General features: G+C 49.7%; 9 protein-coding genes across 9 annotated transcripts, besides 1 other annotated feature; 5 read left to right on the forward strand and 4 right to left on the reverse strand.

The window, feature by feature from the left end:
* Positions 1–240: 240 nt before the first annotated feature.
* Positions 241–2702, reverse strand: FPSE_04412 (uncharacterized protein; the record flags this gene model as incomplete). The annotated part of the gene is made up of 2 exons (XM_009257530.1): positions 241–1437; positions 1491–2702. The coding sequence occupies 2 exons, from the start codon at positions 2700–2702 to the stop codon at positions 241–243; spliced, it is 2409 nt and encodes an 802-aa protein (XP_009255805.1).
* Positions 2703–3132: 430 nt separating this feature from the next.
* On the reverse strand, positions 3133–6505 carry FPSE_04413 (uncharacterized protein; the record flags this gene model as incomplete). The annotated part of the gene is made up of 4 exons (XM_009257531.1): positions 3133–3671; positions 3726–5057; positions 5107–6280; positions 6338–6505. The coding sequence occupies 4 exons, from the start codon at positions 6503–6505 to the stop codon at positions 3133–3135; spliced, it is 3213 nt and encodes a 1070-aa protein (XP_009255806.1).
* A 1615-nt stretch (positions 6506–8120) lies between these two features.
* On the forward strand, positions 8121–10044 carry FPSE_04414 (uncharacterized protein; the record flags this gene model as incomplete). Its single annotated transcript, XM_009257532.1, has 2 exons — positions 8121–8384; positions 8437–10044. 2 exons carry the CDS (start codon positions 8121–8123, stop codon positions 10042–10044), a joined length of 1872 nt encoding a protein of 623 aa, XP_009255807.1.
* A 596-nt stretch (positions 10045–10640) lies between these two features.
* On the forward strand, positions 10641–11065 carry FPSE_04415 (uncharacterized protein; the record flags this gene model as incomplete). Its single annotated transcript, XM_009257533.1, has 2 exons — positions 10641–10820; positions 10886–11065. The coding sequence occupies 2 exons, from the start codon at positions 10641–10643 to the stop codon at positions 11063–11065; spliced, it is 360 nt and encodes a 119-aa protein (XP_009255808.1).
* A 266-nt stretch (positions 11066–11331) lies between these two features.
* FPSE_04416 (uncharacterized protein) lies at positions 11332–12384 on the reverse strand (the record flags this gene model as incomplete). Its single annotated transcript, XM_009257534.1, has 1 exon — positions 11332–12384. One exon carries the CDS (start codon positions 12382–12384, stop codon positions 11332–11334), a length of 1053 nt encoding a protein of 350 aa, XP_009255809.1.
* Positions 12385–12809: 425 nt separating this feature from the next.
* On the forward strand, positions 12810–14359 carry FPSE_04417 (uncharacterized protein; the record flags this gene model as incomplete). The annotated part of the gene is made up of 5 exons (XM_009257535.1): positions 12810–12858; positions 12910–12984; positions 13036–13627; positions 13673–13728; positions 13824–14359. The coding sequence occupies 5 exons, from the start codon at positions 12810–12812 to the stop codon at positions 14357–14359; spliced, it is 1308 nt and encodes a 435-aa protein (XP_009255810.1).
* A 167-nt stretch (positions 14360–14526) lies between these two features.
* Positions 14527–14612: a repeat region.
* Positions 14613–15249: 637 nt separating this feature from the next.
* FPSE_04418 (uncharacterized protein) lies at positions 15250–16420 on the reverse strand (the record flags this gene model as incomplete). The annotated part of the gene is made up of 4 exons (XM_009257536.1): positions 15250–15257; positions 15503–16117; positions 16169–16220; positions 16376–16420. The coding sequence occupies 4 exons, from the start codon at positions 16418–16420 to the stop codon at positions 15250–15252; spliced, it is 720 nt and encodes a 239-aa protein (XP_009255811.1).
* A 243-nt stretch (positions 16421–16663) lies between these two features.
* FPSE_04419 (uncharacterized protein) lies at positions 16664–17615 on the forward strand (the record flags this gene model as incomplete). Its single annotated transcript, XM_009257537.1, has 2 exons — positions 16664–16930; positions 17559–17615. The coding sequence occupies 2 exons, from the start codon at positions 16664–16666 to the stop codon at positions 17613–17615; spliced, it is 324 nt and encodes a 107-aa protein (XP_009255812.1).
* A 245-nt stretch (positions 17616–17860) lies between these two features.
* On the forward strand, positions 17861–19809 carry FPSE_04420 (uncharacterized protein; the record flags this gene model as incomplete). The annotated part of the gene is made up of 6 exons (XM_009257538.1): positions 17861–18516; positions 18720–18933; positions 18998–19031; positions 19089–19147; positions 19445–19509; positions 19761–19809. 6 exons carry the CDS (start codon positions 17861–17863, stop codon positions 19807–19809), a joined length of 1077 nt encoding a protein of 358 aa, XP_009255813.1.
* Positions 19810–21330: the final 1521 nt, after the last annotated feature.

A 21330-nucleotide genomic window follows, 5' to 3' on the forward strand; every position in this document is an offset into this window, starting at 1 on the left:
AAGCATTTCTTGTTTTGAGAAAAAATACATCGTCGATCTAACTATTTATTTAACGAATGATCGATCTCATGTAAACTAGTAGTGGTCGATGCCATTGATATAACAAGTTGCAAACTGTAATTTCTCCCAACATGACACCAAATACTCGCATCGCTTGCATCTATTCTCATACATTTTGAACTCTTTTCTCTAGTCTACTTCATCTCTTGTTGTCCATCGAAAACATCATTAAACACTTTATCAGCCTCTAACCAAGGTTCTCGCCCTCCTTCTCTCCTCATCAGTCAGAACCCATTCAATGCCATCATCTTCGCCGTCTTGTGCCATGATTTCGTCCCATTCGTCGTCTTCCATGTTGGCAACCATGAGAGACTGCAGCACCTTGCCAAACACCTCTCTCACGGCGTAATCTCCACGGGAGACTATGTCCACCAACGCAATAAAGTCACGTTCGAGACGGATTGCGCCGAGAGCATTGGTTCGGCCTGCATAGCCCATGATCTTCTTCTCCCAAATCTTGGAGAGGTACCGTGCGGTGATGTCGAGTAGAGTGGTATACGTTGCGGGGGTCATTATGCGTGCAATTGGCTTCATGAGCTGATCCCATCCGTGCTCGAAGAGCCGAGGCACTTGTTCCAAAAGTTCATCCTCGTCTTCGTCATTCTGCTGAGCAATATCGGCAATGTCGTCTTCGGACAATGTGTAATCCGCATCGCGGAATGTCTCCGTAAGAACAGGCCGTAGACGAAGCTTTACAACTTGATTGAAAAGTACTTGAATGCCCTCGTTGAGAAGCTCTGTCGACTTGCCGATAAATGACGTCTGAAGAGTATGCAAAGCATTCGCCACAAATATGACATCTCGCTCAAAGGGGAACGAGTCTTTCAGAGGCCCGTTTTGAGCATCATTGTTTGGCGAGTCACTCGACTCCCCTATGCGGCCTGTGATGATGCGAGTCAAATACTCGTTGGCCATGTCAAGACTGTTGATGAGAACAATAAACTGGATGATCCGATCTTCAGGTGGGAATCCCCCCTGAACAACAGGCCGGGGGTACGATTCGTCCCGCATCTTGCGTTGAATCATGCCAACAAAGTCGGAGCCGAGAACTCGGCCAATCGTTGGTACTACAGAAGCAATAACATCTCGTTGTGAGGTAGAAATGGACTTCTGGATGACGGTGTTCACGATGTACATAACATCATCGACAGCCAATATGATATACGGAGCGTTGCCTTCAATGTGTCTACTTAAGCTCAGTGACAGACCAGTAGGGTACTCGTCTAGCTGGAAAGCCTTCTCCACCGAACGACGGAAGAAAAAGGTGGTCATGACATTGTAAGGAGAGGTGAGTTTCGTAGACACTTTGCGGTACAGATTAGACTTGACCAGTACATCCGGTATCACAAGAGGAGCTTCATCTGGTGTCTCGGCGTCCTAAAAACATGTAAGTACAGGCGCAGTTCAGGGGTTAGAATACTCAGCCATACCTTGCATTTGCCGGCGAGGAATCGAGTGTACAACGACCATCGCCCAAGCATGACGGCAATCTCGCTGAGTAGGCCATCGACCTCTCTCATGTTCACGCCCTCATCCTCACTCTCTCGAGGGTTGTTGCCTTGTCCAATAGCCGGTGAGTTCACTCTTGGTGTACCACCACGGGGCGGCTGGGGCAAAAAGCTCTGGACAAGGAACGAGAATGGGTAACTCCTGACGTCAGTAAGTTTTCTGTCGATTCCCCTCTCGTCGCTCCAGGTGTCGACAATAATGCCACCTTGGACATCCGCTTCCATCTGCAAACGTTCAATCACCCGGACCATCTTGCCGGTGCCGTAGTGACGTTCCACGAGTCCACCGTGACCTTCTACAATCTGTGCGATATGCTCAAACAGTTTTGTCAGAGCGTTCGCATAGAAGAAGCCCTCCCTGCGTTGACCATTCATGGCATCCTTGAGCGTCGCCCGAGCTGTCCCGGCAACTCCCTGGCATACGTATCGTCCATAAACATCCAGTCCAACGTCTGCTCTTCCTATCAGCGGAAAGAGCTTAAAGAACCGTGTAACCTTTGTTCCATCACTTTCCTCTGCTGCCTTTTCGAACTCTCGCAAGAAGAGGCCACATAGACTCTCCTTGGCTTCCTCAAGCGTCACCCACGGCGGGTCGGGTACTTCGACGCTGGGTACTATGCCAACGGCGAATGATCCCTTTGTGATCTCCTCTGGTACGTTACTGGCTCTTGATATGTATCCAGCAGCGGCCTCCCAGTCCTGGGGTGCGCCCATGGAACCGACCACGCCGTTGACACATGCCTTCAGCTCCGCAACCTGCTCCACTACTCCTAGTGTCTCTTCGACTCGACTTTTCTCCAGGTCCAGTTCTTTGACTCTGTCGCTTAGTCGGCCAGCCGTATCTGCTGCCGTCGCCAGCATATCATTTCCAATCGATCGTGCGGCGATGACTTGCGCTCCCAGTCCAGCCCGTAGAAGATCCAGTCGGCCTAGATCGCGGGAGAGGTCGGCTTGGGAAGCTACGAGAGCATCGAGTCGGGAGGTTATAGAAGTCTCGCGGGCATGGAGGGCGGCAAGCGCATCGCGAATCTCGGCCTCGGTGGTGGCATTGTCAAGGGACGAAGTAGAGACAGCAATCGAGGATTCGACGACGGGGTATTCGTTATGAGAGAAGCCGTTTGGAAGGCTTGACATTGTCATTAAGGTGTCCTACTCGTGCGGCGCATTTCTGTTCACAACCTCTTTTTGTCTACAATCAGGGCAATAAAGGAGTGACGTGGAGCTTGTAGCTCACTTGTCGCAGCTTCTGGAGGCGTTGCGTTAGGTTGTTGGTGACACGCAGCCTCCACAGGGAGAGCTCCCCGCAATTGACCACAAGGTTTCAAGGTTACCCTGCACCATCAGCAATACACAAGACTTCGAATCTATAAAGTGAAGAAACACATGAATGTATCGAGATCATTTGCACAGCATGAGTACGTTTGACATTCGTGTATTTTAGGAGCCACTGGAACTTCAATTGCTATGCAAATCCGTCATGTGTATAATATTTAGGCGCTTTATACTATACAAAATATGCTCCCTTGAATACACTATCTCCAACAGTATCAAGCTCTTATTTACATCACACCGCTTGACTGTATCCATTACCAAAACGCCGTTTCCCGTACTTAAGATATTTTCGCAGCTCGTCCGCCCAAAACACCGTGCTGCATAGAAAAACAAGCCGAACAAGATCGAAAAATCCAAGAGCTTCAGTCTGGAAGGTCTCCTGGAGCCAGGGGAAGTAGATGACAAGTAACTGGCCAGCAATGCTGAGAGCAACGGCCCAGTTAAACAGGTTGTTAGAAAAGACTCCAACTTCGCCCCGGAGGATCGACTTGGACTCAGATCGGCAACTCAAAGCGTTAAACATGTCGAAGAAGACGAAGCATGTAAATGTCATGGTGGTATCTCGTCGAGTCACCTGACCGTCGGCCACCATTTCACGACGGTAGATGAGCATTGTCCCGACAGTAATGATGGCAGCCGATGTGAGCACACGTTGAATAAGCTTTCGCGTAAGTACAGGATCTCCTCGTCTACGCGGGGGTTTGGTCATCACATCAGGATCAACCTTTTCGACGCCTAGAGACTGAGCAGGAGGACCATCCATGATGATGTCTGTTGTATGGTGGTTAGTTTATGCACAACTAGAGCTGGGGTAATTTCACTTACTAATCCACAGAATCTGCATGGCATTCAAGGGGGACTTGAAGCCGAAGCAGGTGCAGATAAAAACAAGAGCCAAACTGGCAGCGCTTGTGCTGAGTTGGAAGGTGAGGAAGTTCTGGATGTTGTTGAAGATACCTTTGCCCTCCTCAATTGCTCGAAGGATTGTGGAAAAGTCATCATCCGTCAGGATCATATCTGCTGCTTCTTTGGCAACATCAGTTCCGTGACGGCCCATAGAGATACCAATATCGGCTTTCTTGAGTGCCGGCGCATCGTTGACACCATCTCCAGTCATGGCAACGATATCGCCTCTTGACTGTAGGGCCCGAATGATCTTCAGCTTGTGGTCCGGGTTTGTTCGTGCAAATATCGTTGTATGTTCCATGGCCTGTGCTAGATCCGCTTCAGACATCCTATCAACCTCATCACCACGTAGGACAGGCTTCACAGAATTCTGACTGCCTGTGTGACCTATAGGTGCCGCGATAGTCATGCCCAATTGTTTTCCAATTGCAAGCGCCGTAGTTTCAGCATCGCCGGTAATCATGATGACCTTGACACCGCCACGCATCAGACGTCTTATTGAACGCCCAACTCCAGGCCGAGGAGGATCGCGCATACCAACAAGACCGGCGAAAGTTAGATGTTTGTAGATATCCTCTGGAGCATGAGAGGAAGGACTCTCGCTTCGGTCAAAACCAGGAGTACTGCGCGCAGTAGACTTGTTTCTCGCTGTACGCGAGACATGGCCGCTCGCGAATGCCAACACCCGCAGGCCCTTGACAGCCATGGCCTCAGCAGCCTGAAGAGCCTCTTGGCGGCGCGACGAGTCAAGCACTATCTCCCTTCCGTCCTTCTCAAGATAGGTGTCGCATGCTGCCAATACCTTTTCGATAGAGCCCTTCATATACGCATATTCCTTGTCGCTCTTTGTTTCTGAACCAATTGTAACACCCATCCACTTTCTCTCCGAACTGAAAGGCGTTTCGCTGACTCGCGGACCAATAGATGTTCTGACATCGTGCTCTTTGAAGCGATCAAGGAGGTCAAGCATAGCAACATCGGTCGGCTGTCCAACCCAACGAGTATAAGTAGATACTTGGTCGCGGCCAAGGGTAGAAGACAGGACGGCTGTGGCAGCCTGACCATGTTCGGTGTACTTTTGAGCAAGTCGCGCATCGTTGGCAATGTTGCCTATGCGGAGAACACGCAGAGTAGCTTGGTTGGATTCCATACTGGATCCCACATCTTCATTATCAGACTCAACCTCAACCGGTTCTTGGGCTCCAAAATACCACATGCGGGTGGTCGTCATATGGTTCGTAGTAAGAGTGCCTAGTATTTCTTGTCAGCTTCTTCCGCGCAATTCCCATACTTAACATACCTGTCTTGTCAGTGCAAACTACGTTCACAGATCCCAACGTCTCAACCTTGGGCATCCTTCGCACAATCGCATTGTGCCTAGCCATGCGATGCACTCCAAGAGCCAAGGTGACAGTGACAATGATGGGCAGGCCTTCGGGAATAGCAGCAACAGCAAGCGAAATCGAAATGGTGAATATCTCCAAGAGCTTCTTTCCTTGAAGCCATCCAACGATCGAAATAAGACCAATCACTACGAATGAAGCTTTGCTGAGCTGCGAGCCAAGATCGTCCATCGATAATTGAAGTGGAGAACGCGGACTCTCGGTGCCAGAAACACTCGTAGCGATGGTGCCGAAATGCGTGTGTCCTCCAGTCGCAAAGACGATACCTTGACCATGACCGGACTTGATCAAAGTTCCCATGTACGCAATGTTGTGAATACCATCTCCGTGAGAATCGCCATGCTCGGCTGGGGCAAGGGATGCGGGCCGTGGCAGCTCGTTCTTGTCAAGGCCGTAACCGCCAAAGCCACGGCTGCGTGCTTCAGCCGTTACTCGGACAGGTTCAGTCTCACCGGTAAGATTCGATGCATCAATTGTCAAATCGGCAGCTTTTGTAACGCGGATATCGGCAGGAATGCGATCGCCAGTGGTGAAAAGAACAAGATCGCCGGGAACCAACTGTGAAGCCATAACTTTGGAAGAAGTCGCATCCAATATATCTCCAACCGGGGTGACAGATCCGGGAGTCAAAGAAGAGTCCTCGTCATCAACACGCGGAGGCCATGTTGGAGTCTTTCCTGTTGGCGACACCTTGCCCTGGCCCCGAACCAGATGGGCATGATTCGGCACAAGATGGTTCAGAGCTTCGATGGACTTCTCAGAACGGTACTCTTGTACAAAGCCAACAGATACGACAATGGTAACCGCAACAGTGATGCTGATAGCATCGTCTGTGTTCCCCAGGAGGAGTGAGGTACCAGCCGATACTAGGAGGAGCAGGATAAGGGGCTCTTGGAACTGTTTGATGAATCGCAGCCACAATGGCTCTGGGGGTTCGTGAGGAATTTCGTTGGGACCGTAATCGCCGAGTCTGGTCAAGGCCTCGTTTGGAGTGAGGCCGAGAGTAAGGGACGTTCGTAGATTCGCTGCAGCTTCGCTTGGGGTCATATAGGAGAAATGATCTGCGACATTCTAGTGGAGTTGTTAGTTGAACTGGGCATGAAAGAGATGCGCAAATTGAAGACTAACCCGTGCATCAGAAGAAGTAGTTCGGGCATGGTGACGAGGGCGGTGCGAGTGGTCGCCGTCTTTGGAAGTGGTGTTGTCGCCTATATGTCCGGTGATGGATGGGATATTGGATGTCGGAAGCAAGGTGTCATTGCCCGGACCGTCGCGGCCGCCCCATGGCAGCTGCATATCGACAATAGTAGAGCGCGAGCGTTGGTGTTACAGCTGTAGAGTAAAGGCCGTGGAATGCATTGGTGATCAGTTTCGATTCTCAGAAGCGAGCCTGACGAGAGGAAGAAAAGGTCCGCTGTGCTGTAGTTGAATACAAGGGAGCGACGTCAAGGCATGGACCAGAGTTGCCACAAGAAAGGGTATCCGGCTAGCAATTCGTATCCCACTAAAAGAAAAGGAACCGCTTCAGCACCGTCGAAGGAAGGATCTAAACATAAGTAAACGCGACAAGGCGAGAAGAAGAATAAAAAGAGGCCAGCAAGGACACAAATAAACGTGATGGCACGTTGGAAGACCCGGAATTATGTAAAGTCGTCCTGAGATGTCCAGGTGTCTTGTCCTGCCCTCCAGGGAGCGGGTCGAAGCTAGTACTGTTCAAGGTCCGGCAAGGCTGCCAGGGGCTTGCATCAACCTAGAGAGGCTTATTAGCCAGTGACATGAAGATGGCTTGGCGGACGAGTCAAGATTGGCTCCAAGAATGAGCAGTCAGGTCCAAGCCAATTGCTTTTGCTGCAGGTGTTTAGAGGTTTGGCATGGACAGTTTAAGCCACATTATAAAACCACGTTTGAGATATCCGGCTATGTCGCAATCGTCTACCGTGGAACAAGTCTTTATGGTATCGGGTTTCACTATGTACTATGTATAGTTCTAATGGCTGAAGTGCGGACGATCAACGTGAAGACCCTTCATGTCTAATGCAACTTACCACCTCTTAAGGACATGGGTACTGTACCTAGTAGGTATGTAAGCATCGCAGATTAGATTGATAATTCAGAAGATGAGATGCAACAAATACATTATACAATCTTGATGAGAAATTAGAAGTCTATGATAACCCTTTATTGTCAAGACTCGTCAAGCCCCGTTGAAGCCATTACATTCGCTCACGATATATGTAATGACCTCAGTCCCTGGTTCCGAGCGTTTGTTCAATTAACACGATCCGTCATCACCCACAATTTTTGGTGGGATGTTGGTCGGGCGACCTGGCTAGCCGATGATCCCATTCCACCAATTAAAAAAACGTATATGGCGGATAAACCATCCTCCGGCCGCCCTTGGCCAGGCTTTCCTACTGCCACAGACCAGCCCCCAGCCACGCCATTTACCGTTGGAGACGACTCAAGGCCTCCCCCCTCTTCAAGGTCCAGGTCCCATTTTCCCTTCTAATAAAATACCTTGACTGCCTTACGTCGCGATAATCCCGCCCGCGCACACGCCTTATCACCTCGCCTTGCTCTCCGAAACCGTCGCTATCGCTTCAAATTTGGTCGCTGATTCATAATTACCACTTTGCGCGATACTCTCGCATTGCTTCATGCTTCTGGGGTGCTCGCGACGCTGCTCTTGCGCGTAGAGCTATCCTGCCACCGAGCTTGTTTACCCGACGCGCCCCGGCCGTGGTGTTGTCCGCCTAGCTCTGTTCCTTCCTTTTTACCACACCACCCACCACCTTTGTTAGAACCTCGCCAACACCGATCCTCCGTACCTGGATCGTAAATTCTTTTTGGACTCATTGTTGCTATCGCCGTACTTTCTTTTTTGTGCATCGCGTAATCTCGCGACGACATCATGTTTTATTCAGAGGCATTGCTCCAAAAGAGCGGGCCGCTTGCCCGCGTCTGGCTTTCAGCCAACCTTGAGCGCAAGCTGTCAAAGACACATATTCTTCAGTCCAATGTTGCAGACAGTGTAGAGGCCATCATTATGCCTAACCAGGCGCCCATGGCCCTGCGTCTGAGCAGTCAGCTACTCCTTGGTGTAGTGCGCATCTACCAACGAAAGACGCGTTACCTTTTGGATGATTGTAATGAGGCTATGATGAAGATCAAGATGGTTGGTCTTCCACCCTAACGCGTCGCATAGTCGTGTTTGCTAACTTGTTCAGGCTTTCCGATCTTCGGGAAATAACGATATGGCCGTCAACCTCCAGATCCCCAACCGAGAAGCTTTGACACTTCCTGATAAGATCACTCCTTACGACAATTTTGAACTACCACCCCCACCAGACCCGAATTGGCTTTTGTCCCAAGTTGAAGATGTTGCTACCGCACCAATTGGCCGAAAAAGTCGCGTCAGTCAGCGAGACATTAACTTGCAAGAAGATTACGACAACAGCCAGTTTCTCAACGATGGCATGGCAATGGATGACGACATGATGGCTCCATTGGGTAACATCGATCTGGAATTGGATTTTGGTCTTGACGATCTCGGACTTGAAGAGACAGGACTGGAGCCTGAAGGAGGTCGACGAGAGGACCGTACAGCAGCAGGTCCCGATATTAACGATTCGGAACTTGACTTTCCTCAGAAAGATGACCAAGATCGTGCCATGACCCTCGACCTTCCTAGGGACGATGTTATTATTCATGACGGCGGCGAGGATGTCGTAATGGAAGGCATGGAACTTGACTTCAACCCAGACGATGTCTCTCAGATGCCTGGCATCGCAGGTCCCGAATACCCTCCCCCTCGAATCTCCGAATCACCGCTCTCCGACATTGACGAAGATCGGGCCGCACAACTGGAGGAGGACCATTCAAGATATCAGATGGCTGATCTGTATGAACCCGAAAATGAGGACGATCAAATTGTTCGACGACCTGCGCAGCGCGCCAAGAAGCAAAAAATTCTTACTCCTGACGAAGAGATTGCCCTTTCGAGTAATCATATCAAGCAACAACAGGCGAACCGTGACAACATTATCAAGGAGGCTGGGTTCCTTCCCCGTGATCCTTTCCTTCTGGCTCTTATGGATATGCAAAAGAGTGGTGGATTTGTCTCCTCTATCATGGGCGACAAACGAAGCACGAACTGGGCCCCCGAATTGCGCGGCATTCTTTCGCTTGACACTGCTCGTGGCATGAACGATCTCAAGCGTAAGCGAGACAGCGGAATCGCCGATGTTGAAAGCGACCACGGAGCAAACAAATCTCCTCGCATGCTCGATATTGGATCAGATAATGGACTCGGTTTTGAGGGTGGCTTTGGTGACATGAGCCTCCCTCCCGATGAAAGTCGTCATGAGATCCCTGCTGAGGATGAAATGGATGACGACGAAGGGGCCACCATGATGCCTGGCTTTGAAGATACAACCATTGCTCTTGTCCACCCGGCTGAGAGTGGTCCAGTTTCGCTCGGCACAAAGCACGTTGTTCACCAGCTCCGAGACCGGTTTGGTGATGATGCTGCTGACAGCCCTGGCAAACGAAACGAGAGAGCAGTTCTCTTCCAGGACCTTTGCCCTCGACAAGAGGCTACCAAGGCTGACGCCACCAAGATGTTCTTCGAGTGCCTGGTTCTTGCCACAAAGGACGCCATCAAGGTCGAGCAGAGTTCCGGCTTGGGCGACGACATCCGGATACGCGCCAAGCGTGGACTTTGGGGCGCCTGGGCTGAAAGGGAGGCTGGTGGTGAGATGTCACAAGACAATGACGTCTCCGATGAGCCTGAGCATGCTGCTGCTGTCACCCCCGCGGTTGCCGTTTCGGCTTGATTCGACACGAGCATTCATTTCCTAGCTGCATCGTTATGAAGACTTGGATGGGCGGATATGTTTGGTCGTGTAAAGTATTGAATTCCAGCATTCTAGGGCCATCAACTCGAGGGTCGCCCAGATGGTGTTGTAGGCGTTTAGGGATATACCATGGCTTACTTGGTTGGATGGATCGTGGTTATACGTGAAAAAAGGCGGAGGTCGATTTGCCTCTACTTTCTGTTTTATGATGAGTCTTGTTGGACAACAGCATTAGTAGCTGAATATAGTTGTTGAAAGAGCAATCCAAACTTATATATAGTAACTCTCACTTTGCCTGATACCGTGGATTGACGTTTTATGTTGCATGTGATCTTGTTCGCGTTTAGGCGTGTAGAGAGAGATGACAGGAATAGCCCCGCCATTCGACCCCACGTCGAATGGACATGATCTCATTTGCTCCCTATCAATAAGTACCTATTCCAGGCATCAAATAACGTAACAGGCACCCGATTAACCGTTCTTGCTGCCTAAGAACGTCAATCAAGATTTAACAAAGCCTTTTGTCTACAGACACAACATTCACTCTACATCAAACCACACCAATCTATTTCATCATGCCGCCGCCTTCACAACTCGCCATTGCTACAGGCTCCGTCAACCGCCTTCTCAAGGAGGAAGCTTCGTACTACAAGGAGCTCGAACAGGAGGAAGCCAGCATTGAAGCCTTGAAGAAGAAGATTGACAGCGGCGTCGGCGACAGTGATGAGAACGCCCCGTACATACTCAAGCAGCAGGTCAGTCTACAAGCCCATCAATCACCTCAAATCGAGCGTCACTGCTAACCATTGACGTTCTCTAGCAAACCGCCCTCGAGCAGACAAAGGGCGTTTTCGGACCCCTGCGAGAAAAGATTGCCCTCGCTATCGAGAAGCTAGAGGAGCAGCTCGCTGTAAGCGACCAGCTCAATGTGCCGGAGGAGCAGGTGCAGCAGGCCAAGGAGACGCTGGCCAAGGCCAAGGCCACTCAGACCGATGCGTAATTTAGCATACGAAAAGGCGGGTGAAGGGAAGAGTTACTTTACGATATTAATTACTTGAGACTTGATGCAAAATAATCGCTTCTGGGCCTTTGCACACTTGAGAGTCGATACCAAGCATCTTGACGGGTCTCGTCTCCGTCCATCTACCATTGTGTTGCATGAGATCGAAAGGAGAACAAAATCAGATATACTTGAGGGTATCTTGAAAAGTATTAATTACAGGAGGCGGACACGAAAGGTTCCATGCTGGTAACCAATACCAAAGACTAATTATCCACTTCCATCTTGTCCTCGCCTTCTTCGGGTGGCTCAACAGTCACCTGAGGTGTTGCTCCTCCATCTTCGTGAACTCGACTCTCAGAGTCGTCCATGTCAACATCGTCTCCAGACTCCGCCTTGCGTTCGTCATTTGGTGGCATTGGTGAAGCGTCTCGGCTCGGTGCCTGGCTATCTCCCCTGGAGCCGACGCGGTTGTGTTGCGGCTTGAGCGTGTCTGGGCCTGGGGTATCCCTCATTGGTGTTCTTCCGCCATTGAGAGCCTCTGGATTAGGTGTGCCAGCATCAACTTCGGTCTTCATCTGGCTGTCTCCGTCCGGGTGAGGCGTCGCGTTGCCGCTGGGTTCGTTTCTAGGCGTCTGTCCGACTTTGTCCACCTCGGCATCGTCATCAGCACCCTCATTCATACCCTCTCTGCGGTCAACCTCTTCCTTCTCGTCGCGAATTTGTCGTCGTAGAAGCATGCCTTCTTCCATAATTCTGTTAAATTGTTCTCGTCGTTCTCTCCAAGTCTCGCTGTATGTTTCACTTTCCCGTTCGAGTTCTCGACATTCTTCCTCAAGCTTGGCCAAGTTGGTAATCTGGTCTTCGCGCGGTCTAAGCAAGCGATTCGATGTGATCTTCTCTGCTAGCTCGTCGAACTTTTTGCGCTGCGCAAGGGTGGCTTGTGCAGCCTCGAGCTGGTCTCTCAGTTGGATGTTGTTCTCTCGGACACTGTTGCAGTCGTCGAGAATGCGGTGCTGGTCGGCTTTGTAGCGTTCGCGTTCTAGGGCATTGGCATTGTGAAGGAATTGCATACGCGTGATGCTGCTGTTGAAAGCATCGAAGTCGAGGTTCACCTCGCCCTTCAGCTCCCTGAGCTTATGCTTCAGATCTTCGGGGGGGTTGGCAGCGACTTCGGGGGATAGTAAAAGTTGTGATATAGTGTTCAGGCGCTTTGTGATTCGCTTAAACGGTTTCTCCTCTACATTAAGAAGACGAGACTTGTGAAGCTCGGCCTCTTCTTCGGGATCCAGAAGATCCCATGAAGCTGAAGATCCCATCTCGATTCGAGTCGCGGTCGGCTGATGTATATTTACGTGGGTTTGTTGGTGATCGGAAAATATGATTGGTAGAGAGATGGAAATTTTGCGACGCGTCACGGAAGTCTTTCGACAAGAATGTATGGCGAAGACGTATTGAAATAAAGTTACAAGGTGGATGATTAACGAAAAAGCTTCAGCCTTGCGATGGCATTGAAGGTGTTGAGCATACCTAGTTGGACCAGTGAACCAATGACATTCGCGAGTAAAGATGACTAAGGTTTACATTCTGATGATGCACCCCCCGCCGCCCGCTTTGTTCAACCTCGATGCAGTCGCATTTGTAAACCTCCAAACCTCACACCTCCGATCCCCCGCCACCTATAGTTATCTCTACAACTAAAAACCACATACTGTCAAAGAAACTCATCGGTACTACAGCAACTATGTCAGAAGAAGAAAGAGAGCTTTTGGCCCGTATCGGTCAACTCGCAGGTTTGTGCCCTACGTTCTACAACAAAACACATTTTACTGACGATTTCCAAGGCCAGATTAATCGCCACAAGAATGGGCAAACAGGTCCACGGGCTCCGCCAAACTTGCATCCTGCCCACCATCGCCGTATGTTGGGATTCGAGCTCCAGCGCAGGAGCACCGCTAACGCCCACCTAGACAATTCGTATCGACATGCAAGCTCGCCATATCCGGCTCGCCACAATAGAATTGGGCGACCGCCCGCTGCGCATCAGCACAAAACGCTCCATTTGAATGCCGATAGCTCGAATGCATCTCGATCTGCCAGCAGCGGTGCCGAGACACCACCAGGCTGGGTTTCCAGGAACGATCGCCACCGTCAGCTCATCAACGCAAATGTTTACGAAAGAGATACGCAGAACCGAGCGAAAGCCATTGAGCAAACGCACCAGAATAAGATTAATGGATACCGTCAGCGCGAGAAGACGCAGTTCAACGAATTCTTGAAAAGTCAAGCCGGCGCCTCAAGCGCGCAGACTAACCCCGCAGGTCAAAACGAGCTCACAGTTCAAGGTGTCCAATTTCGCGTTATGGATGGCGGAAAGAAGCTTGTCAAAATTCCTGGTATGTGCAAAGTCCCAGATGGTGTCGAACTTTGTACCTTACCAGTCGCAGATGCTCCCAACTCATCATCCTCTCGAACTCCCAAGACTGCCACTGTCGCTGGAGTCAGGTTTTACCGGACAAAGACAGGCAACCTAGTGGCCAGTCGCATTGTTAACGACCAGCGGTACGTAACGTCCCTCGGTGGGGCGAAGTTGCTGACAGTCTCTAGGCGATCGGGCGCGGTCAAGAAGATTGATCAACTTTGTAAAATCTTCTCAACGACTGGTATTTCCTCTTTCTATGACTGGAGTGGTCCACGCCTCCATCATCCGAACCGGCCTCGTGGCCATGGGATAAAACTAACATATAATTTCTGCCAGGTTCATGCACAAAAGGCCCTCGGTGCCGCTACATTCATGACCCCAGCAAGGTTGCTCTCTGTAAGAATATCCTGAAAGACGGACAATGTGTTAACGGCGAGCTCTGTGATCTTTCCCATGACATGACTCCCGAGCGCACCCCCAACTGCTTGCATTTCGCCAAAGGCCATTGTGCCAAGGATGATTGTCCTTATACCCACTCCAGAGCGCCCCCGGCTGCTCTAGTATGCCGAAGCTTTGGCTTCAACGGCTACTGCGAGAAAGGGGCAGGTTGTACTGAGCGTCACGTTTTTGAGTGTCCTGACTTTAGCAATACCGGCCGATGTAAAATCAAGGGATGTAAACTCCCGCATCGTGAGAGGGCAAGCGTCCTTCGAAACAGAACCAACGCCGACGGCGAGCCTCTTGGAGATGTTTCCAGTGATGACGAAGCTGCAGATTCTGATGATGTTGATTCAGATGAAGTTGCCGAGTTCATCGACGCAGATTCGGATCTTTCCGACTTTGAAGAACAGAAGGATTTCCTATCGATCTAGATCCAAGTCAAGTTGCTGCGTCTGCTGCCAGCAGATGCGCCGGTTTGGCTTTCAGCATGTTTCATTATCCGGCGTCTGGAGCATGGATGGGTTTTGGTAAATGCGCCTGAGATACCCGTGACTTATCGGCGTCTTACAAGGTTTTGGCTGCGCCATACCATGAACGTAAGAAGAACAAAGCAGGGGAATAAGAAAAGGGAGACAAAGGGAAAAAAAAGGCGATGAAACAGAAAAAAAAGAAGAAGAAAAAGAAACACAGAGATGAACATAGCCTCTGTATCGCAAAGCAGTCCTTAAGATAGATTAGGTTGTAAATGAAAGAGTTTTGTATTGAACATCACGCGTGGACACCATGGCCTCCTCGAACTATTTGATAGATAGACCTCAGTATCAGAAAAACTATTCTGAATAAGACGAAATTAGTAAGTCAGTTATGCTCTTAAACCATTTCTCTTGAAGCATGGAGGTCAACTTTTCTGCTACGAGACAGGAAGGTCAGAATTTGTCTTTCACAAGGAATGCCCTTCAGGTGGACAAAGCAGTGATCGAGGGATTGTCAACTTCAGATACTAACCTGACTTATTTGGATGATAAAAGTCAATGTTAACAGCAGAAAAGAGAATATGGTTGCCACGCTACAGTGGCTGTATGGTAGTTTCGAGTGGAGTTATCAAGATAGTGCACTACTCATGAGGAATGCTGCTATATTCTACATAAAATGATCAACGACAATACATCATGTCATGGAAAGCATTAGGACTACATGTAAGTTTCTTATTTCATTTTTTAGGCCTCTAAGCCGAAGCCCAACCATTTTTATTTTCTCCGAGATTTTAATCAAAGAATCCGTACAGATTAAAAACTCAACATATTAATTAGATCGAGGTTTTTCAAAGGACTATATGTACGTACAGTCACTACTAATCCTTGTGACGCTTCCGGACAAAACAAAGATCACAGTTAGCTTAATACCTGTCATACACGACAGCTGGCCCCAATCTGTTCTTAGCGTGAAGTCTGAGCTATTGCTGCTTTAATCTGAGCAGATGGTGAGCAGGCACATGAACAAGGTGACCCTTCACCAGTCTTCCAAGAGTGCTTCCTGTCGTAGCTACCGAGCAGAAATCGGATCGATAATCTCACCTGGCAAACCTAAGTGGTAGATGGCATCACCCCTGTGTTTAACGACTGCTTGTATCAGCTCGTGTTCGGTTTGGAGGACTAAATCAGGGTCGACATTCGTCCAGGATTCTATCACTTCGTGATTTAGCTCAAAATGCCATGTTCCGCGCCTCGTCAGAGTAGCTCGCCGGTTTGATCTGTCCCTGTGATAGGTGACTGCATACGCCTCTCCTGGTTCACTGTTCCAAAGTATCAATCGTTCGAGCTGCTTCATCTTTTGCGGGAACAAGCTCGCTTCTCCTAAGAAAGAAGCAATTTGCCAACTTTGGGACTCCCTTTTGAGAACGGATGCCGTGAGTGTGAGCGATTGTAATTTGTGGCAGCAATGAGTTGACAGCAAAGAGTCCAGAAATTGTCGGGCATCAACTAGGAAGGAAATTGAGAGATGTTTGAGGTCACAGCTCCTCAAGACCAGGGCTCTGGCCAGCTCGGCACCTGTCGTCATATCATCATTGGTAAATCGTTGGAACCACAAATTGCGGCTCATCGCTGACACAAGCTCAGAATTGGGATCCTCAAAGATCGAGAGTTTTTCAACATGACTCGGCAGAGCGTCTAGAACCATGGATGCAAACTCTGCAAATAAATGATTAGATCGTCGATTAAACAGTTGGTACCTCAACTTACCCCTATCACACGCACTCTTAAAGGTGCCGCGCCATGGTTCGTAGACAATAGTCTGTAGCCGAGGAAGTTTCTGTAGCAATAACCTCAGAACTGACGGTATAATCTGCCGTCGACATTCTCGACGTATAACAAGCCGCGTCACTGCGTGGACCTCCGGGAGACTCTCCGGGAGACTGTAGCACAGCGGCTCGAAGAGAGCTGACAAACCTGATGCAGAGAGACTCTCCACCTGCCGGCCATCAACCCAGCCATGTTTTGGGTCATGCCATCCAGCAGGATCCTCTTGCTGCTCAGATTCTCCATCGGGTTGAACGTCTAGTCCAATGCAATATTTTTTGAACCAGTGCTCCGGGTCGCTAGGTGAGAAGGTGCTGAGCTCTAACGCGAGGCAACCTGTCGGTTTCCAAGCACTTAAGCCAGTAAACAGTTTCTGCGTGGCGCTTCTGAAGATGGCGCTATGCCGCGAACTACGCAATTCTGATGTAGGGAACCGACATGAGCGACATGAGTATCGTGGTAGCTCAATGTTCAGCCGAATTTGATGAACAAGACCTGCGGTTCGAGTGGTCATGTGGCCAAGCTGCTCCAGGCATGATACTCGTAGATCTAGTCGGTGGAAATTCTACGGCTCAAGGAATGCCTTCCATTCTGAGCAGACAGCCGCGCAGGAGCCGGAACCCTTCTGGCGTGAGACTTCCTTCAGTATTTGTAGCCGAAGCTCGGGCGGCAACAAAGCCCAAGAAGAACCTGACATGGTGGGTTGTTAGTCTTTTTTATGATCTGCTTCGGTGACTGTGAGGATGAAGAAGAAGTGCGCCATTGTCGCGATTCTGCAGAGATTTTATTTTGATATAGAGTTTTGTTGAAAGCTTGATTGATTGCAAAGCCAAAAGGCTTTGATGAACTTGATAGTGCTGGACATTTAATGGTTTATACAACGTTGTAAAAAAAAGGGTTGCCTTGTATCGAGAGTCATAGAAAGTAGGGCATAAACGCAACCTTAATCTCGCATTGATAGTGCTGGACATGTTCTTATGCTTGCTATTGTTTAAAATATATGCAGGTCATATGCAAAAGAGAAGAGCAGCGCTCCAGGTGCTGATTAACTGGCCTAAGCCATGGACCCCTGGTCCAGTTGACTTGATACCCAGGTAGGTTAGTATTCAGTGAAAGTGCCACCATACCTATCAATGATCTGAAAACGACGAGCGCATCTAAACACCAGAACAAAGACGTCAAGTAAGGAGCACGCTGAGTCGACCTTGAATTGGTCTCTTCTTTTTCTATCGTCTTGAGTCAAGAAGTCAGTCAATGACTTGTATGTCAAAGAACTTGGTGTCTCTAATCCTGCTCCAGAGAACAAAGGAACCAACTCTAGCTGATGGATTAGTTCATCACCAACATCGCTCTAAACCCCCTATACGAGGCTCAGAAGGACGAGGCTTAGATGAGAGTCCCGAAACTACCTTGGCGGAGGCTTTGCCCTGCCTCATTCACAGCCTACTGTCAGCACCAGGGCCGTGTACTCTGTGTGCATACATGACTTACCCTGTACCATTCTTCATGGTGAAGGAGCTCACCTGTTCGTTCCGCTAACTACCTAGGTCGCACGGTTGGCCATGAAGCCAGAGCCAAGTACATACATGTCTTCCTGTCCATCTCCATATATACAATACAGAATAAATTGCAAAGATGGGTATACGCGATATTCTCAAGAAGAAGGACGACCTTTCAACAGGTCAACCTGCTCAGAATGAGACAATCGACCGTCTGGCAGCTCCCGAGTTTACAATCATCCGCTCCGACACCTCGACCCAGGAGCGCATCTACCCACCGTCTATGAAGTCCGTCGACAACCTGTACCTCGCAGCCCAAGACCCCAAAGGAAAAGAAAAGCCCCGCCGATCTCTTGACGTCTTTCGCTCCGGCCGTTCACGATCCGGGTCTGAATCGAGCCAGACAAAGAAGGAGAGCGGCGCCCGTCGTCTGTCGCACCGTCTACACCTAAGCCGTGCTCCTCCGTCGTCCGAGAATGTCCCCGAGAACCTACCAGATATCGTCACGTCGAGTGACGGCCCAGACGAGCTGCAATGGGAGAAGCGCGCGACTATGTTAGCGGGCCAGAACAACCGCGTCAGGACCGCCAGCCGGCCAGGGACCCCCTCGGACAGCGGCAGGAGCGAAGGGCGGGAGGTTTCGTTGCAAAAGATCGATGAGGATATCCAAGAGGCTATTCGTCTTCACGAGGCAGGCAACCTGGAGTTGTCGACGCGCATGTTTGGGCGGCTGGCTGATCCTCAAGGCGCCAATAATCCATTGAGTCAAGTCCTCTACGGTCTTGCTTTAAGGTGAGAACTGTGCACAAGAGAAGTTTCCAATGTCTCGGGTAGAGTGTTTGGGTTCGTCGTCTACAGGGCTTGAAGCATTGCGAAACGCCCAAAACTCAAAACCCTGCTGCGACGCCCCTAAGCATCGACCCATTATCACCACATGTTGAATGAAGCAAATACAATAAAACACCTTGAAACTAACGCAGTCTTATCTTGTACAGACACGGATGGGGTTGCGCACCAGATCCAGAAGGCGCTGTCAAGTATCTATCGGCTGCAGCCTCCAATTCCGCCTCCATTGAGCAAATGGCTCTCCAGGCCGGCATGAAGAAGGGCGGAGCTGCCAAGGGAGAGCTTGTTCTGGCCATCTTTGAGCTGGCAAACTGCTTCAGACATGGTTGGGGTATCAACAAAGACGCCTATGCCGCCAAACAGGTAGGTTCAACTCTCATCCATCGCGAGAGTGGCATTGGAAGCTGACCATTGGCTTGCAATGTAGTATTATGAGACTGCAGCGAACCTAGGAGACACTGGTACGTTGTACATACAGTACTAGGCACGAACAGACTGACTCTAACGCAATGCGATAGATGCCATGAACGAGATTGCTTGGTGCTACGTTGAAGGCTTCGGGTGTAAGAAAGACAAGGTACGTTGCACCATCAGCCATCTATTCACCTTATCCTGTCTAGTCGGTTCATGAACATGTCTGTACATGAGTCGTGCCAAAAGTCTTCTAATCCGAGAAAGAGTGATTCTCGGTGAGACTGGCTTACTTGATTCGCCCGAGAAACTTTCGCCGCCCAACATCGTGCATACAAATTCAGGCATGACTGCTTGCTCCAGCAGTCCAAATACACCTCTCAGAGGTTTCTTGGACCGACAGAAGCCCTCATCCCCCACATACAAAGTATGACTTATCATATGAGGCTGATATCCTGTACAGTTCGCAGCAGCCCGGTATTATCGACTGGCCGAGAAGTCCGGCAACAAGACACTAGGGAACTCTTGGTACGTTCAAAAACATCCACACGGCTTCAACGGCCCAGCACCTCCATCTGCACTGCACCTCTCTTTCTACAACAAATGCTTTGTGGCGGTCTGTCGGCTCGATAGGTTCTCGTCCACTTCGCGCTGCTCAGGGGGCCACAGAAGCTGGTGCGACGGGTGGCGGTCTATCAATTGGCGTTGAGATCTAAACTCATGCAACGTACGATCTGTAAAATGGGACCAAAAACACTGACTCAAACATTGTGCATTAGGATCTGGAAGGAAAAGTACGACCCTCCGGGCGAGGGCAGCCGCAAGTAGTGCGGAGGAGTCAGCCATGTGCGACTGTACCAAGGAGGTGCACCTCCGCGATCTGATGCTGTGTAAGTCAATTTTGTCGAGGAAGAGGAGGACGCAACTTTGCGATGGGCTGCTGGGAAGGGCCCCGACTTGTCAGTGGGCGATTATGTTGTTTGTAAGCGTATTGGATATGTCGCATTCTTATGAACTATTGATTTCACTCGTATATAGTCTTAGATGTGTGTTGCCCAAGCCCCAATACAACTGGGTAGAACAACCTGCGGAAACTTGTGTGTGCTTGTGTTTCGCCAAGATGCTATTTATTGAGTTGATATATAGAGCACAAGACACATTTTCCTTCTGTAGTTGGTTGTACATATTGCAGCACACTGTCGCATAGAAAGAAGCTTTGTGTATGTGTATGTGTGTATTTGCCTGATAAGCGTGGCCCATTAGAGACTACATCGACTAACTACTTCAGACATCTTGCCATGTTCCGCTGTTGTCTCTTTTCCCATTGCGTCGCCTCTCACATTAGACGCCCTCGTGACGAAGAATCTTACCTGAGCTACCGTTGATGCCCAACTTTACCGAGCAACAAGCCTTTTCGTTCCTATTGGGCCTTGTCACTGAGATATGCGGCCTATAAATGCGGCCTGGTTGGGTCGGGGCCCGCATGGATGACGATGAACCGTGCGTATCACATCGCATTTGATCGATTCGTTGTTGTAAGATGTTGATGAAACGGTAACAGTAGAGACGAAAAAGGGCGAGAATGAGGTCATGAACATGATATGATTTTGAGAAAAAACGTTTCAAAGATGGGGGAATCGGCTGTTGAAAGGGCACCCTGATTGGGATACGGATAATATCAGACTTTGGCACCGGACGGACGGCAGGGCGGGCACGGCATTGTTAGTTTCCGTTAACCGCTGTCAACATGCTCAGTATCATATCTCATCTGAGTATTGAGGCAGTGATATCAACCCAGTGATCCATTCATGAGAGAAGTGAAGAGGGTGACCATCACTTCAACTCAACGCCCTGCAATGCCATGCAATGTAAAGTACGGCAATTACAGGACACACTCTAATGTTTCGAGACTCGATCGATGCAGGGCCAAGGATTCCCCATGGGTTTTCAGCCATGATGGTGGCACAAACAAAGATAGCTCGATTCAGAAAGTGTATATACTATCGGGATAGACATGAGGCCTACCAATATCGATCTATCAGATCGACATAGCACTGCTGTAGTCCTACAGACTAACTGCAGCTCTGGTCATGTCCTCCCATCCTACCATCCATCCCTCTCCGCATCCCGTGCTGTCCCAGCGCCGCGCATTGGCAAGACATGTCTTAGACAAGCCATCATCTCAGTCTGACACCCACCACTCACAGCTTCAGCCTATAGCCGTCCTATCAGCCACATGTCTTACCTTGTTTTTGTCTCAATCCTGATTCTCAAATTAGTACACACTCTGCTTCCTTCTTTGGCCGTGTATCAATGTCAGCCTGACATGGAGACCAAAATCTTGATCTG

Source organism: Fusarium pseudograminearum, chromosome 1 (genome assembly GCF_000303195.2).
Source record: "Fusarium pseudograminearum CS3096 chromosome 1, whole genome shotgun sequence".
NCBI classification, from domain to species: Eukaryota; Fungi; Ascomycota; class Sordariomycetes; order Hypocreales; family Nectriaceae; genus Fusarium; species Fusarium pseudograminearum.